Source organism: Mustela putorius, unplaced genomic scaffold, assembly GCF_011764305.1.
Source record: "Mustela putorius furo isolate JIRA1106 unplaced genomic scaffold, ASM1176430v1.1 tig00000487_pilon_pilon_pilon, whole genome shotgun sequence".
NCBI lineage: Eukaryota > Metazoa > Chordata > Mammalia > Carnivora > Mustelidae > Mustela > Mustela putorius.
Window position 1 is genome coordinate 5,874,832 of NW_025421399.1, and position 15,676 is coordinate 5,890,507.

Sequence of the window (15,676 nt, forward strand, 5' to 3'; positions counted from 1 at the left end):
TAACCTTGTAATTTTGATTTTAATAGAAACTGAATGGTTATTAAACTTTTTACTGAGTTGGGAGGTACTCTGAAGTAGATTTTTCTCTTCATTACACCCTGTGACTTCGTATCGTTTTGTGGCACTTAGCTTTCTCTGCTTTATATCATGGCTGTTCTTACTCTGGCTCATCTCCATCCCTGAGTTCCATCAGGCCACAAACTGTCCTAATTCTGTTTGAATCCCGTGAAATATCTAACCCTGAGCGCTGCACATGGCAGAACACAGTAACATTTTGAATTGAGTGGAACAGCTCTCTCATGTATCTTATGGTTGGTTTACAAATAGTTGCATTCAGTTTTCTAACAAAACAATTCTCATTTTTTTTAAAAGATTTTATTTATTTATTTGACAGGCAGAGATCACAAGTAGGCAGAGAGGCAGGTAGAAAGGAGGAAGCAGACTCCCTATGGAGCAGAAAGCCCAATGTGGGGCTCGATCCCAGGACTCTGGGATCATGACCTAGGTGAGCTGAAGGCAGAGACTTTAACCCGCTGAGCCATCCAGGTGCCCCAACAATTCTCATTTTAAAAGTAGCACTCTTTATGTGTGAAAATTTCATTTAGCATCAAATCTACATTTTCAGGAAATTTTAATACTACTCAAATGATTATGATAATCCCTATAATGTATCCTGATGACTCTGTTTTTGTTTACATAGAAAGTAATTAGATTATAATTATATTAGTTTTCAGTAATATGTTGTCTACATATAAACTTTCCACCTCACATCTAGAACTTCTAGTAAGAAAGTACAAGTAAAGCATTTAGCCCTGAGATCTTAACCTAACTTTATGAATATATTTGTGATAATCCATTATTCTTGAAGTTATTAGTTGTGAATGAGTAAAGACACTAATGTGTATTCTCAAATTCCGTTTCTTTTGGTTATCTCTGTGTAGCAGTGTGCTTTGTCACTGATAATAAGTAGTTCTCTCCTTTATTGAATTATATACAAATTTAAAATTATTAATGGCATTTCAGTTATTTGGATGTTGTTACTTTAGAGTTTTTTGTTTTGTTTTCATTGTTAGGATGTTAGTATTAAACTCTTTATGTGGTAGATAGTTTCTTAAAAAACTTATTTTCTTCCAAATTGCTAAATTTTTAACATATTGAAAGTCAGAAAGAATATTTTCCCCACATTTGGCTAGCTTCTCTAGTCTTTGTGATGTTCAAGTGAGCCCCTTCTTTTCACTGGGACCATAATGCCGTAAGTTGATACTGAATAACTAACTTTCTTTTCTTTCTTTTTTGTTAAATGGATATAGTTGGTGTTATTCTTGGATAAGTTGGATAAATGGTGAAATTATGTAAGGTTGCTTTTTTACTCAAGTAAAATGAATCCTATTTTGGCTGTTCATTATAATCAGTCAAGATAGAGATATGTGAGCCTGTCATGGACATCTAGAGGCCATACACTAACTGATATTTATATTTGTAAGCAAAATTAACTTTACTTGGCCACACTGCACACATTTTGTATTTCACTTGTATTTGCACAGCTTTCAGAGAAATCAGATGTCTGTTATAGTTGTCAAGAATATGTGCATTGTATCTCTAGCTACACTAATATATCTTTATTCAGATTTAAAATAAATATGTTCCAATTACTTGATACTTCATGGCATAATATGGATGTAAAACAACATGGAACAATTTTTATTTGTAAAGTAGAGTCAGAGAGTGGGGAGACTAAAGAGGATAGTGCATAGTATTTGAGGAAAATGCAGGAAAAAGAAAAGTGTATAAAACATATTTCATTTATTATACTTTCATGGACAGAAGAAGAGAGAGCTGGAATAATACTCTCCAGCTATGTATTAATTTTATAGTTGGTTTTAGATCAGTAAAGTTTTGTTTTTCATTATAAAGAGTCAGATTATTTCTACAGTAGATTTGCTTTTATTTGATATAGATTATCATGTCAAGTTCTAATTTCCTCTTTCTGCATTGTATCTGGGGGTTTTATTTTTTTCTTTTATTAAGATACATTTTCCTTGCAAAAAACCCAAGGAACTATGTGAATTATAGTTCTTTTTCTTCATCTACTTTTCACTTACATCTAGTCTATTCCAAGTTGTCAGATTCTATTTTTTCTTTATCTGTCACTTTTTTTTTTTAAACTTTGTTGTTTTTCATCCTCTGTTTTGGGGAAGGTGCAGTACCAAACAGTGACAGCTCCTTGGCATTCCCCTTCCTTCAGGGTATTGCTTATATCATTTAAGCACAATCATGAACAGTAGTTAATTAGGAATTTGGATAGGTTAGAATTTCTAGATTTTAAACCCATCATAGACTGGGTGTTAAGGAGGACGAAATAGAGAATGTCATAAATATCTCTCCTCTACACTTTCCCCCACTCTTCCACTCCAGGAAATTCATGGTACACAAAGGTTTATTTTTTAATAAATGTTTAGGAGCAAAAACATTATAAATATTCATGTAAGATTCTGCCTAATAAGCTCAGTTAAAAACTTTTTAAAATACAGTTGTCTCTTTCCACCAATTTTCTCCAACTTCTTTTAATAGTTCTCCAGTTAATATCTTTTTCTCCTGTGTTTTCCTCTCAGGGTTTTAGAATTTTAATTCTTACATATAGATCTTTGATCCATTTTGAGTTAATTTTTATATATGATATAAGATAGGTATCCAGCTTCTCCTTTTGCATATAGATATCCAGTTTCCCCAGAACCATTTGTTGAAAAGATTGGCCTTTTCCCATAAAATGGTCTGGGTACCTTCGTAAAACCCTTAAACCATGGGGTTTATTTCTGGAATCTCTGTTCAGCTGGTCTATATATCTGTCTTTATGACAGAGTACCATACTGTTTTGATTACTTTGTAGAAAGCTTTATGGTAAGTTTTTAAAATCATGAAGTGTAAGACCTCCAACTTCGTTCTTTCTGTGATTGGTTTGGCTCTTCAGGGTTCCTTGAGATTCTATATGAATTTTAGGATGGATTTTTCTATTTCTGTAAAAAAAATGTCATTGGGATTTTTATTAAGATTGCATTGAATCCATAGGTCACTTTGGGAAGTATTGCCATTTTGACAATATTAAGTCTTCAAATCTGTGAACAAGGAATATCTTTCATTTATATGTGTCTTTAATTTCAGCAACGGTTTGTAGTTTTTCAGTGTACAAGTTTTTCGCCTCCTTAATGAAGTTTACTCCTAAGTATTCTTTTTGTTGCTGGGTTTTTTAAAAAAAATTTATTTATTTATTTTGACAGAGAGAGATCACAAGTAGGCAGAGAGGCAGGCAGAGAGAAAAGGGGAAGGAGGCTCCCCGTTGAGCAGAGAGCCTGGTGTGGGACTCGATCCCAGGACCTTGAGACGACAACCCAAGCCGGAGGCAGAGATTTTAACCTGCTGAGCCACCCAGGCACCCCTGTTGCTATTTTAAATTGAACTGTTTTCTTTATTTCATTCTGGGATAGCTCATCATTAGTAACCTTTTGTGTATGGATTTTATATCTTGCACCTTTCCTCAGTTTGTTTATTCTAACAGTTTTATTATAGAATCTTCACTTTCATTTAAGGTTTTCTACATTTACAGAATGTCATCTACAAACGGAGATAATTTTACTTACTCCGCTCTGACTTGGATGCCTTATATTTCTTATTCTCATCTATAGCTAAAATCATTTTGTTTGACAATGACTTTGTCTTAGATTAATCTTACTGAATAAGCTTTTTATCATAAAACCAACTCTGTGAAGAGAGTTTCTTGGTACTTTATGGTGTTCTCATCTTAAATGTATCCTTCAGTTCTCTTTTTCTGATTCTTGCTTTGGTTTGGTCTGCCCTCATACCTGTCTCCCATAATTATCTGGGTCCCATGGCAGTTCTCTCCTAAAAATTCCCACGTGCTCTGAAACCTTTATCAAAGACAGATACCTTAGTAGTTATTTAAAATCCTTGTTTTAGTGCCTTGATTCTTGCTTGGATTAGGTGTGCTTCAGCGTTATCTCTAAGATTCCAGTTTGCAGAGGCAGATTTTCTCATTCACCATTCATGTTGCTGTGTGATGGATCTGATTGTTCTTATTTCCTCCCCAAGGAAATTTATTTAGTCTCCTCCCCAAGTGAGTACAGAGAATATTGCTCTCTCTTCAAAATAGGCCCCAAATGATGGATAGTTATAACTCAGGACTCTTTTTAAAAAAACACAACATGGGCACCTGAGTGGCTCAGTGTGTTAAGCATCTTCCTTCAGGTCAGGTCTTGTGGGATCGAGTCCCACATTGGGCTCCCTGTTCCACTGGGAGCCTTCTCCCTCCGCCTCTGCTTCCTTCTCTCTCTCTTTCATGAATAAATAATAAAATATTTAAAAAAAAAAGGGACGCCTGGGTGGCTCAGTTGGTTGAGCAGCTGCCTTCGGCTCAGGTCATGATCCCAGCGTCCTGGGATCGAGTCCCGCATTGGGCTCCTTGCTCGGCAGGGAGCCTGCTTCTCCCTCTGCCTCTGCCTGCCATTCTGTCTGCCTGTACTCGCTCTCTCTCCCTCTCTCTCTGACAAATAAATAAATAAAATCTTAAAAAAAAAAAATTAAAAAAAAATAACACAACAGTTATATTGCTTTCTTAGGAAAGTCCCCTTCCTGATCTGTTATGATGACGTATTTACAGATATCTTTTTCTAATCCAGTATTCACAAACTTTAGCATGCATAGAATCATTGGAGGGCTTGCTACACGAGGATTGCTGGGCTCCACCTCCCACAGTTTCTGATTCAGCTGATCTGAGGAGTCCGATCATTTCCATTTTTAACAAATTCCTGGATAATGCTGTGCTGCAGGTCCAGGCACCACATTTTGAGAACCAGGGGTCGAATCAATTATTTAATTTTCAACTATTTAATTTTCTTTCTTTACAATATTTGACAATGACAGTATTTCTCCTTGTCTAGACCATTTTGATTTGGGTAACCTACTACCTTCTAAGTTATAACATGTTTTCCTCAATATTTCCTTCTAAATTAAAAATAAAAATTGGTGATATCACTTTTCTTGTCATTCTCCCGTGACATCTTAGACATCCTTGTTTTCTTCCTTCCAACCATACACAATTCAGACTCTACAGATCACGCTGCATCTGTTGTAGTAGTGATGAGATCAAAACAGTGAGAAAAACAGCTAGTATTTATGGAGGACTTATTATGTGCTAGACACGTTCGGAGCATTTTATTTTAATCAGTGTAATCCTTACAGTTCCCCCCATGGAATGGGTAATGTTATTAAGTCCGAATAACTGATCAGAAACTTAGAGAAATATTCTCAGCTTGGGAAAAGTGGAAGAGATGGAATCTAACTTAAGCTTTCTGGTTTCAGGGCCCAGACTTTCATTCCTCGGCTGTCCAACCTTTCACTACTCTACTACTATGTTATATCACAGTAAAATACGTGGTTTGGTGTTAGAATCCTCCTGCCCATCTCACTTTATCCACTTGCTAAAAAACGGTCTGTTAAACCCTTTTGACACAGAATTCTTGTACCCAGCTGAATCATCTTCTGTGGCCTTTTTCTTTTCTTTTCTTTTTTTTTTTTTTAACAATGAAGTATATTAGTATTCTAGGCTTCCAAGCAAAATATCATGTCCTAGCTTCCAAAATGACCTCTTATGTTCTCCACCAAGCAGTATTAAGACTATCAGACAACCTTTCATACCTGCGATTTTACCCCCTGTTTGGACTTAGAGACAGCACTAGTTTTCTGTAATTTGTATGAGAGGAACATTATAATCTTCCTTAAAAGATAAAGTCGTTATTAGACATGTACAGTAGTATCCCATGAATGAGGTTAGAGATGAAGGTAGAAAAAAAAGAATCAAACGTCCACTGTGAGCTGGAAAGATAACCTCAGTTGGAATTCCTGAGAAGGGAAAATCGAGATGTGTGCGTGGCATTGAGTTTACAGATCTCCGGGATCCTGAGTTATCCCCTTGACCCCATCTCACAAGTCTTATACACTCCGCATACCGCCCCCCTCAGTTTCTCCCGCCATCCTTCAATTTCTTCCTTACGTATCTACCCTAAGTTGCTGATTTCTGACTACTAGCCCACTAGTGTAGCTTTCATTATAAAAATTGTTATTAAGATTTTTAGATGTATGGAATCCCTTGAATAGGGACCAGTGCCGTCTTTGTCAGAACTCAGGAGGTAAAATAGTTTTTCTCTGCCATGATAAAGAAAATTTAAAAATTCTAGTAAAGGACTTAATAGCTTTAAGAATTAAATTATAATCATTTCTATACAGAGCAATACTGGATAAATAAAATGTTTCATTATTTTAGAATTGGTTGGTGAGGTTATAATGAAAGAGACTCTAATATTGGTTATTAGTAGCCTGCAGATCTGCATATAAATCACTTGAGATCTTTATGATAGTGACTTTTAAAAATAGGCTCAATTATTACAGTTTTAGCAGAGGTGAGAGTTCTGCTATTCCAAAGCTTACTTTTGGCGGAGAATCATACTGTTAGCACCTTTGTTGCTATGGAGACAGAAACAGGATTTATTTTGTTTTTTAACGTACACTTAAAATATACATACTTATCTTAAGATTTAAAATGTGATTTAGTTGCCTGTAGGCTTTGAGTACTGGCACGTTTCAAAAGTACTTCTATATTTTTTAATACTTTATTATTTTTATCCTCCAGAGAAAATCGAGATTTCTGGCCATTATAATGACCATGTTTTATATTACTTTTTACAGGGTCTTTTAGGAATAACTTAGAATCCCCTGTGGATCAGTAATGGATGAGGATTTTGAAGAACACGCAGAAATTTTGAAAAAAGCAATGTGATCTTAAACACTCCCATGTCTTGGACACCTATAGTTATGACACAAATATATAATGCATACAATTCAATTTCAGATTCAAACGATACTTTTGAACCAGTGTTATGTTAAGCAGTTTCACCCTGTTGTCATTTATTTAATGAAACTCAATTTGAAAGTACGAAAGTGATCTTCCTAATGTTAATTTTTAATGTATTACATGGATTACTTAAATGTTTATCAATAGTGTTCCTTAACTCTTCTCCCTAAAAATCAATACATAGAATTTATACAAGCCTTTGATAAATAGAACTTTAAATTCATGAATTATACTTTCTATTTCATTCCTTACAAGAATGAATGGATTCCATGGCATGGGATATGACTAATCCATAGAACTCCTGAATATATGTGCAACTAAATCACCTCTCTTTACCTTTAGCATCCTGTGTCAGACTGGCATCTTAGTCCACTAGCAGTTTTGACTTCTTACCTTAAAAGCTGAGCCGTCAGGTGATTGATTTCCTTATAAGCTAGGTAGATTAATCCTAGTTATGGTATTTATCACAACTGAGTGTTATAGCAGTTATTTCTGGTTAAAGAAAACGTTTGATTACAGTTGTTATAAACAGAATTTTAAAACTTAGCCGTATACTTTCCTCAGTCCATACCTTTATTTACTGGCAAAGGAAGACAAAATAGCTCATTACTTTCTAAAGAGAGAAAGTAGCGAAAGGTGATAGACAGTTGCAACTCGGGCTCATAGTTTTGAATATTAGATTTTAGCTTTTCCAGTTTGCAGTGACTTTTTAACAAGACCCATCTCCTCTATGAAGAATGCAGTTCATTTTTTTTCTGGCACAAAAAAATAGGGTAACCTGATCTGAGTCTGACAGAGTGTGTCGTTCATTTAAGTGCTTCCATCTGTTGCCTGCTGTTCCCCTTACTCATGACCCCTCTATGTTTCTCTCTTTCCCTTCTTCTTCCCCGTTTCTCTTTCCTTTTTCTTTCTTCCCTCCTTTCTGTTTTCTTCTCTCTCTGTCTTTATCTGTTTTTCTCTCTCTCCTTTTTCCCTCTCCCTCTCTCTCTGTCTCTTTTTTTTTTGTCCTTAGCCCCTCTGAGGAAGGCAAAGTTTGTTGAGAGCCCACGAATTCCAGAATCCGAGCTTGACTCACCAACCCTCGCTTCAGCTCAGAAACTGGACGTGGATACGTACTGCCCTGGTAAGCGTGCATGCAAAGTGTCTGCTTTGACAGAGGGAGGTTTGGATCAGGCCTATCCAGAAGGCAGTGTTTTGCATGTATCCTGTTCATAAAAGCATACCCATAATCCCTTTTGCAACTGATGGCATATTTTCCTTATTAGAGCATAGTTTTTTACTGAATATCCTTTTTGACTATTGATGTAATAATGAGTAAGTATTGAAAACCATTTCCAGGATAATCTTCAAAAGAATTAAAATTATTTTGGTAGATCAGTATTTTTCAGGGTGATTTTTGTTATTTGAGATAGTTGAAGAAATTTTGCTTTGGCCATGTGCAAATAAGAATATTAAAGATATGAATAAAAATGTTTATTCAACACTAGCCCTTTATATATGACCTACTTTTTCTAACTCCCATTGGATTTCTGGACAGTTATAGAAAATAGTTGTGATGTTGGAAACATTAAACTTAAATTACTAGAAAAGAAGCCTTATAGGTTCCCAATTTGGGCTCCTGGACATTCACTTTTAGAAATACCTCTTCTTCATGAATGGCCTGTGAGCACATGTGGGAGTTCACTAAAACCCTTCTCTTGTGGGAGCCAAGCTGAGACAGAATCATTATCAATGCTTAGATTCTTGCGAACTGAGATGAGTTGCCTGGCAACATCCTTTACACTCATTCTACAGTGAGTCTATAGAGCTGTGTCAGAAATGTTCAAAGATCTACTTGAGTATACAGATCAGAGCTTTAGCAGAGGGCCTTAGAAGACTTGGTTTTAGGTCTTTTGTTTTTATTTCTGCTCATTAAAATTGATGTCAAACCATAGAACGAACCTACTACATATTTACAGCATTAGGGGTCAGCAGAATAAAATGATTTTTAGTTCTAGGGAAGATATCAATAATCTGAAACATCAGGATAATGTGGCTCTGAAACCAAATAATACATATTTAAGCGGGGGGAAGGTTAATAGGCGAAAACTTGGACTAAACCTAATCAGAGACATTGATTGGATGGATCAGTTTTAAATATTGAAGGACCTTGGGGATTTTACTTCCAGGATGCAGAATCCCAGGTTTCATCCACCGTGGGGAGATGCCTGTTTTAAGTCAGTCACAATTATGTATCAGGAACCAGCTTTCTGTGTCTAAAAGGAACAAAATAACTCTTTAAACGGCACCATAGCACATGGTTAGAGGAATCTTTTTCATGTTTTGAGGTACTGTCACACTTCTTGGGCAGTGACATAGTGTGCTTTGCATTTCTTCATGAAAATTTTGGTATAATTAAGTAAAACAAATAAATGCCCTAATTACTGCATTAAGTTTTGGGAAAGAAACTTGTGTTGGAGGGCTTTTCTCTTCCAGATTTGCAAGTCAGAATGGCTCTCAGGAAGACAATCTTTCACTTCCTGATTGTCCATCTGACATCTTTAATATAATCTAGCCATTGTTATCTTCAAGAACCGAGATAGCTGCTGTTTGTTGGAATGCCAGTGCTGAATCCCTCTGAAAAATCTTATCCACGTTATTTTTTATGTATATTTCCCACAAATATGAATCTTTGCTGAATTGGAATCGAACCAAACTAAACGTCAGTTAAAACTTCTAGAAAGCCAGGAAAAAACTAAAATATGTTGCCAGAATGTTAATTGCCATGCTCCTCAGTCTCTCCTTTTCTTATCTGAACAGACTTAATGCACAGAAACTTAGTGTTTTACTCGTTTATAATGAAGTTATTAAACTCTCCAAAAATAAGTTTCTACTGAGATAAGATTAGTGACCTGAAGGTTGAAGCTGTTATCTTCTACATAGTACCAAAACTTAATAAACAGATGAACTCAGTGTACTCAGAAAGCAAACAAATCATCCGTTCCTTTTGAATTTCGCTTACATAGGATATACTAAAAGAACAGAGATCGTGTTTCATCATATGCTTATATATGATAACTCAGTTCAGGCTGTTTCTCTTCTTGTCCACCTGCTTTATTCATTATCACATATGAATTTAGGAAAATAGTCTGTGTATCTCACAGAGAAAACAGTCATAAACCAAAGATTCGAGCAGTGGCTTTCAGATTTTGGCATGCTTCAGAATTACCGGAAAGACTTGTTGCAGATTGCGGGGCCCACCCTCAGAATTTCTGATTCAGTAAACCTGGGTTAGGTTGAGAATTTGTTTTTCTGACGAAGTCAGAACAGCGGGGTTACAGGACTGCTGCAGGCTGCTTACAAGCAGTCCAGTGAACAATTCCGGAAAGTTATTCTGCTCTTCTGCGGATGTTGTTTCTGTATTGTCTGAACTTAAACCTTTTGATGCCTGTAACCTTAGGCTGGAAGAATAAAGCTTTTGTGTCTAAGAAACAGACAAATCCTTTTTTTGGTTGGTCCTTTTGTTCCTGGTATCTGTGTACCTATGTCTAGTTTTCAGTATTGTCCTACGTGTAAAAGGAAATTGTAGATCAAATCAGAGCAAGTCACTGATATCTGGTCTGCAAAGTCTGTGGAAAGCTATAATGAGATACAGTCATTGATCCAGAATATTTGTCAACAAATTACGGGATGCAGTCTACATAGCAGTAGATTCTAAAATACCTAACTTACATTTAACCATTCCTCAAATCAGATTTGTTGTATGCAGAAAATGTAAGAAAAACATAAGTGAACAGTGTGTTTGGGTTCTGTGCTTAAAACCATCGGACATGATTGATGATGTTGCATAACTGACCTACCAGAGTGTAGGGGATGTTAAGTGAATTGTGTTTGATAATTGTCTTACAGTGGGGAAATTAAGACCTAGAGAATTTAAGTGATTTGTATAAATCACAAGCAGAATTTATTGTTGAACTCCTGAGGTAGACACAGTGTAATCCAGGAATTCTGGTACTGTTTAAATTCCATAAACACCCCTTAACTCTCCTTTAATTAAGAAGCAGAAAATTCAGTTTTTACTTATGAGACTGGGCTGTAATCTGTATTTTGGGTAACCAACTGATATCAGGGATTTCAATAAAAGCAATCCCAAGGTAAGAGAACAGATTCATCCTACACTCTGACTTTCCTGCTTACGGCATTTTTTATTAGCTGTGTGGTTTTAGGCAAGTCACTTAACCTTTCTGAGCTTCAGTTTCCTCATCTGTAAAAATGGGAATAATCTTAAATCAAATTAATATAAAGCACTTAGCAGAAACTTGATTCATAGTAAATACTTATAAATGTTAGCTGATTTTGTTACTATAATTGTTACTATTATAGTTAATATTATATATAACACTATTATATTATACTATTATATTGTTACTACTATTATACAAGGTATATATTATACTATATACCTTGAAGTATACTGCAGGGTGTTAAAGCATCTTCTTAATTATCAGGGAGTGGGAAGATGTAAAGGTTTAGGGTCATTTTTATTTTACTTGTTTTACTTTTTAATTATTTATTTATTTTAGAGCGGGAGGGGGAGAAGCTTAAGCAGGCCCCACAGCCAGCACAGAGTCCAGCTCAAGGTTCAGTCTTGCAACCCTGAGATCATGATCTGAGCCAAAAATCAAGAGTCAGACACTTAACTGACTGAGCCATCCACATTCCCCGAGAGTCATTTTTACTTAAATATTCTATGTTTCAGTTCTGATTTTCCCCCTACTAGTCTTATGATCCTAAACGTGTGATATAATGTCTCTGGTGTGCCTCAGTTTCCTGTCACAGCAACATGGCATATACCATGATCTTATTTCTGTAATTTAGCATATATATAAATATATAATTAATTTAACATTATATAACATATATGTAAATATATAGATTCTCAGGGAAAACATTGGTTGCCTAAAGAGAAAGAGAGTTGGGATTGGTTAAGTCAAGAGAGAGTGGGATTAGTGTTAGCAGTGGTTGTGGATGGTTGGTGGGGTTACAGGTGGTTTTTTTTTTTTTTTAAAGATTTTCCATTTATTTATTTGACAGAGAGAAATCACAAGTAGGCAGAGAGGCAGGCAGAGAGAGAGGGAAGCAGGCGCCCTGCTGAGCAGAGAGCCCGATGCGGGACTCGATCCCAGGACCCTGAGATCATGACCTGAGCCGAAGGCAGCGGCTTAACCCACTGAGTCACCCAGGCGCCCCTACAGGTGGTTTTAATTTCATTCTTGGGCAGCATATATTAGTGAATGAGAGCTCAAGTTCTAGAGTTAGAGCTGGGTTTAATTTCTGACTCTGTCACCTACTAGTTGTAACAATGTGTTAACTTTCATAACCTTGAATTATTTGCAAGCTTTGATTAAAATGGGTCTTTTTTGATAGGTTTATCTCATAGGGTTGTTAAGATTAAGTAAAATAACATAAATGCCATGTGTTTTTATATATATATACTACATAATACATACACATAAACTGCAAAAAAAGTAGTAACATATATGCCAAATGCTTACTTCAGGCAAAATAATACGAGCACCTTTCCTGTTACTGTTGTTCATCATCACCATTACATTTTGTTCCTTTTCTAAAATTTCTACAATGACTGTTTACTGAAATCTTGTAGTCATCAGATGTCACTAAAGGATGGTGATATTCTTTATTTAAATACCTTTGTTTCTTCAGTTTTTGTATTGGATGTTGTAATTATCATCTCAACTGTAGAAACGAATCTTGACACAAGCCAACTGAACAGTTTTATAGGACTTTTGACTACACATGCAAGGTTAAGGGCCAAAGTCCAGACTGGTATTCTGAAAATAGTCAGGCTTTTATCCACACCGATTATTTTCAGAGAAATTTGAGATTAATCTTTTTATAATAGATCTTTTAAATCTCTTTTAAAATGGCACTGTCCTTTAAAGGACAGTGTTATTTAAGATGACAACAAGATTAGGATGTATTTGAAACTCAAGAATGGAAGAGAGTTTTATGATAGTTATTTGGTACATATTCATATTTATATATGTTTTTTTGAGTTCATAAAGGATTTTTCCTCTGGACTTCTTATCAGCATTGTACATTCTGTGGACAAACACAAGCCACTGTAGATAAATGTTTTATAAAAAGTAATTTTTTGAACCTCTTTTCCCAACTCCTGTATAGTTGTGGTCATTCTACTTAAAAGAAAAGGATAATTTGTCTTCTCATCTTTTTCTTTATATTTTTTTTCCCTGAAAACATTATCAAATGTTATCTTCATTATTTAGACGTGCTTCATTTGTTCTGCCGTGAGTTTTATACTTAAAATTATATTTTAAAACCCTCTATATAATTTTTGATTGGCATGTAGATCCCAGGAGCCTTTTCTTGTAATTCACATCTTCTGCTATGTTGTGTTTGTATGCCCTATGTCTACTGTGTTGTAAACACAACAAGTGTAAAGCAGGGTTTTTAACCCGACTTAAATTGGTGGGCTTTAAGGGTGCTCTAAACTCCTTATTATACACAAACATTCTGTAATGTGCATGTGTCCTTCTTCCTTTTTTTAAGATTTTATTTATTTTTGCAAGAGAGCGTGTGTGTGTGAGCACAAGGGAGGGGAGGGGCAGAGGGAGAATCAGGCTCCCCACTGAGCAGGGAGCCCAATGCAGGACTTGATCCCAGGACCCAGGGATCATAACCTGAGCCAAGGCAGACACTTCACTGAGTGCCTCCCAGGTGCCCAATGTGTGCTGCTTTCTATAAGAGGCTCCCAGAGCAGTCTGTGACACATACTTAACCACCCCAAATAAAGGAGAAAAGAAATACTCTTGTAAAGATTGAAATGAAACAAAGGCTGTTAGTAGTATAGCTATTAGAACAACAACAACAACAAAATACACACACACATATATATGGACACTGGACAGACTTGTAAATGGATTGAAGGGAATAGCTGAAAAACAGTGCTGCTGTAATCACAATGTGAAAGTCAGTTTAGAAAGGAGAGCTCAGAAGCAGAGAGATAAACTGAACATATTTCAGTGTATTTTAAGTAATGAGAGACACAGCCTGGTTACTGGTAATGAAAAAAAGCATGCCAAAGAACTAGAATATGAATATGAATAACTTTTCTTGCCCATACTTCCTTAGCCACTGGTAAATTCTTGAACATGTCAGAAAGTTATTTTAGTGAACAGATGCTTTGTTGAATAAAATGTTTCATTTTGATAATTTTTAGTTGTTTTCCTGATTTACATCTTACCATTATTTAAAAGATAAATAGTCTCATCCCACAAACTCTTAGATTAACTTTTCTCAGATGTCTTGCATCACAAATTCTAAAAACTTGGCCTACGCATGTGGCGCCTAGATCCATAAATTATATATCCAAAAGAACAGTTTTTCCATTAACTGAGAAACGTTTTAACCTACAATTTTTGAGGCAGGAAAATGCACTGATTTAGAGTAAAATGCACTGGTGTAGACAACAGATCTTGAAGCCAGAGTGCCTATGTTCAAACATTTGTTCTGTCACTACTTGTGTGATCTTGAGCAAAGAGCAACCATAAGAAATTTCCTTATCTGTAAAATGGAGATTATAATATTACCTACACCACAGGAATGCTGCAAAGATTTGTTAAACTATGTGAAATAATAAAAACAGTTATGTATGTGGCCTATAGTGCTGTGTAAATCTTAGCTACAATTATTATTATGTTTTAGAACCTTTAGTGCCTTTTATTTAAGAATACTGTGGATAAGGCTATCATCCTTTTTAGAGTACTTTGCAGAAGATAAAATTGCACCTATATCCTGTAGTCATTGGTTGTTTTTACAGGCAATGTATGTATATGTATGATGCTAAGTTGTGTGTGTTCTAGGTTTTGGTTTTTTTAGTGGAAGCAGTTTTTCACAGCGGTAAATAGCTCAGGCCCTGGGATCAGACAAGCTTGGATTCAACTCTAGCTGTGCCACATATTAGCTGTAACTTTTATTACTTTATGTTTCTAATCCTCTGGTTCCTCGTTTGTAAAATGAAGATAGTCATATCACCTACTCCATAGGGTGTTTGTGATGATTAAATAAGATATAATACATAATTTACTTCACTCCGCATATGGAATATCAGTTATTATGACTTATAACTTGTGTTTCACAAGTCTGTATTATTGTAAATTTATTTCTGAAAATAAATGTAGTTTTATCTTTTTCCTTTCCTAAGCAGTATATAAGTTCCTGCAGCCTAATATCCATGAAAAATTCTGTGGGTGGAAGGAAGGGACAGAGAGGTATTCTTGACCTGTGTTTTGACACCCAGCAAACTCGAGACTTAGAAATTCTGTATGAAGTCGCTAGTGCCATCCTTTATTTTTAAGTCCCTCAATATCCTCCTTGTCTTTTTGTTTGTGTTTTTCCTTACCTAGAAGTTCTGCATTGTAACATTAACGCTTATATAAGACTTGGGGAAAGTGTTGGTTAAATTCTATTTATTTTCACTGAGTTCACTCGAAAATAGATCCTGTATTAGTGATCTATTGCTATATAACAAATTAACATAAAACTTAGTAGCTTTAACAGTAGCCCTTAACTCTCTCACAGTTTCTGTCACAGGTTGACAGCCTGGGCTGTAATCATCTCAAGACTCAACTAGGGAAGGATCCTCTTTCAAGTTTATATATGTGGTTGTTGGAAGGATTTGGTTCCCTGTGGGTTGTTGAATTTAGGGTCTTAGTTCCTTACTAGCTTTTTAGC

At 35.6% G+C, this 15,676-nt stretch overlaps 1 protein-coding gene across 6 annotated transcripts in view; it reads left to right on the forward strand.

Moving 5' to 3' along the window:
- Positions 1 to 15,676, forward strand: part of TANC2 (tetratricopeptide repeat, ankyrin repeat and coiled-coil containing 2) — a 364,817-nt gene that overhangs the window by 173,637 nt on the left and 175,504 nt on the right. For 3 of the 6 annotated variants that reach the window (XM_004749221.3, XM_004749222.3, XM_004749225.3), the window contains exon 5: positions 7,935 to 8,045. The exons of the other annotated variants lie outside the window; for them this stretch is intronic. In XM_004749221.3, the coding sequence (XP_004749278.1) occupies positions 7,935 to 8,045 (111 nt within the window). The remainder of the gene's footprint in view (positions 1 to 7,934; positions 8,046 to 15,676) is intronic. 6 annotated transcript variants of the gene reach the window in all.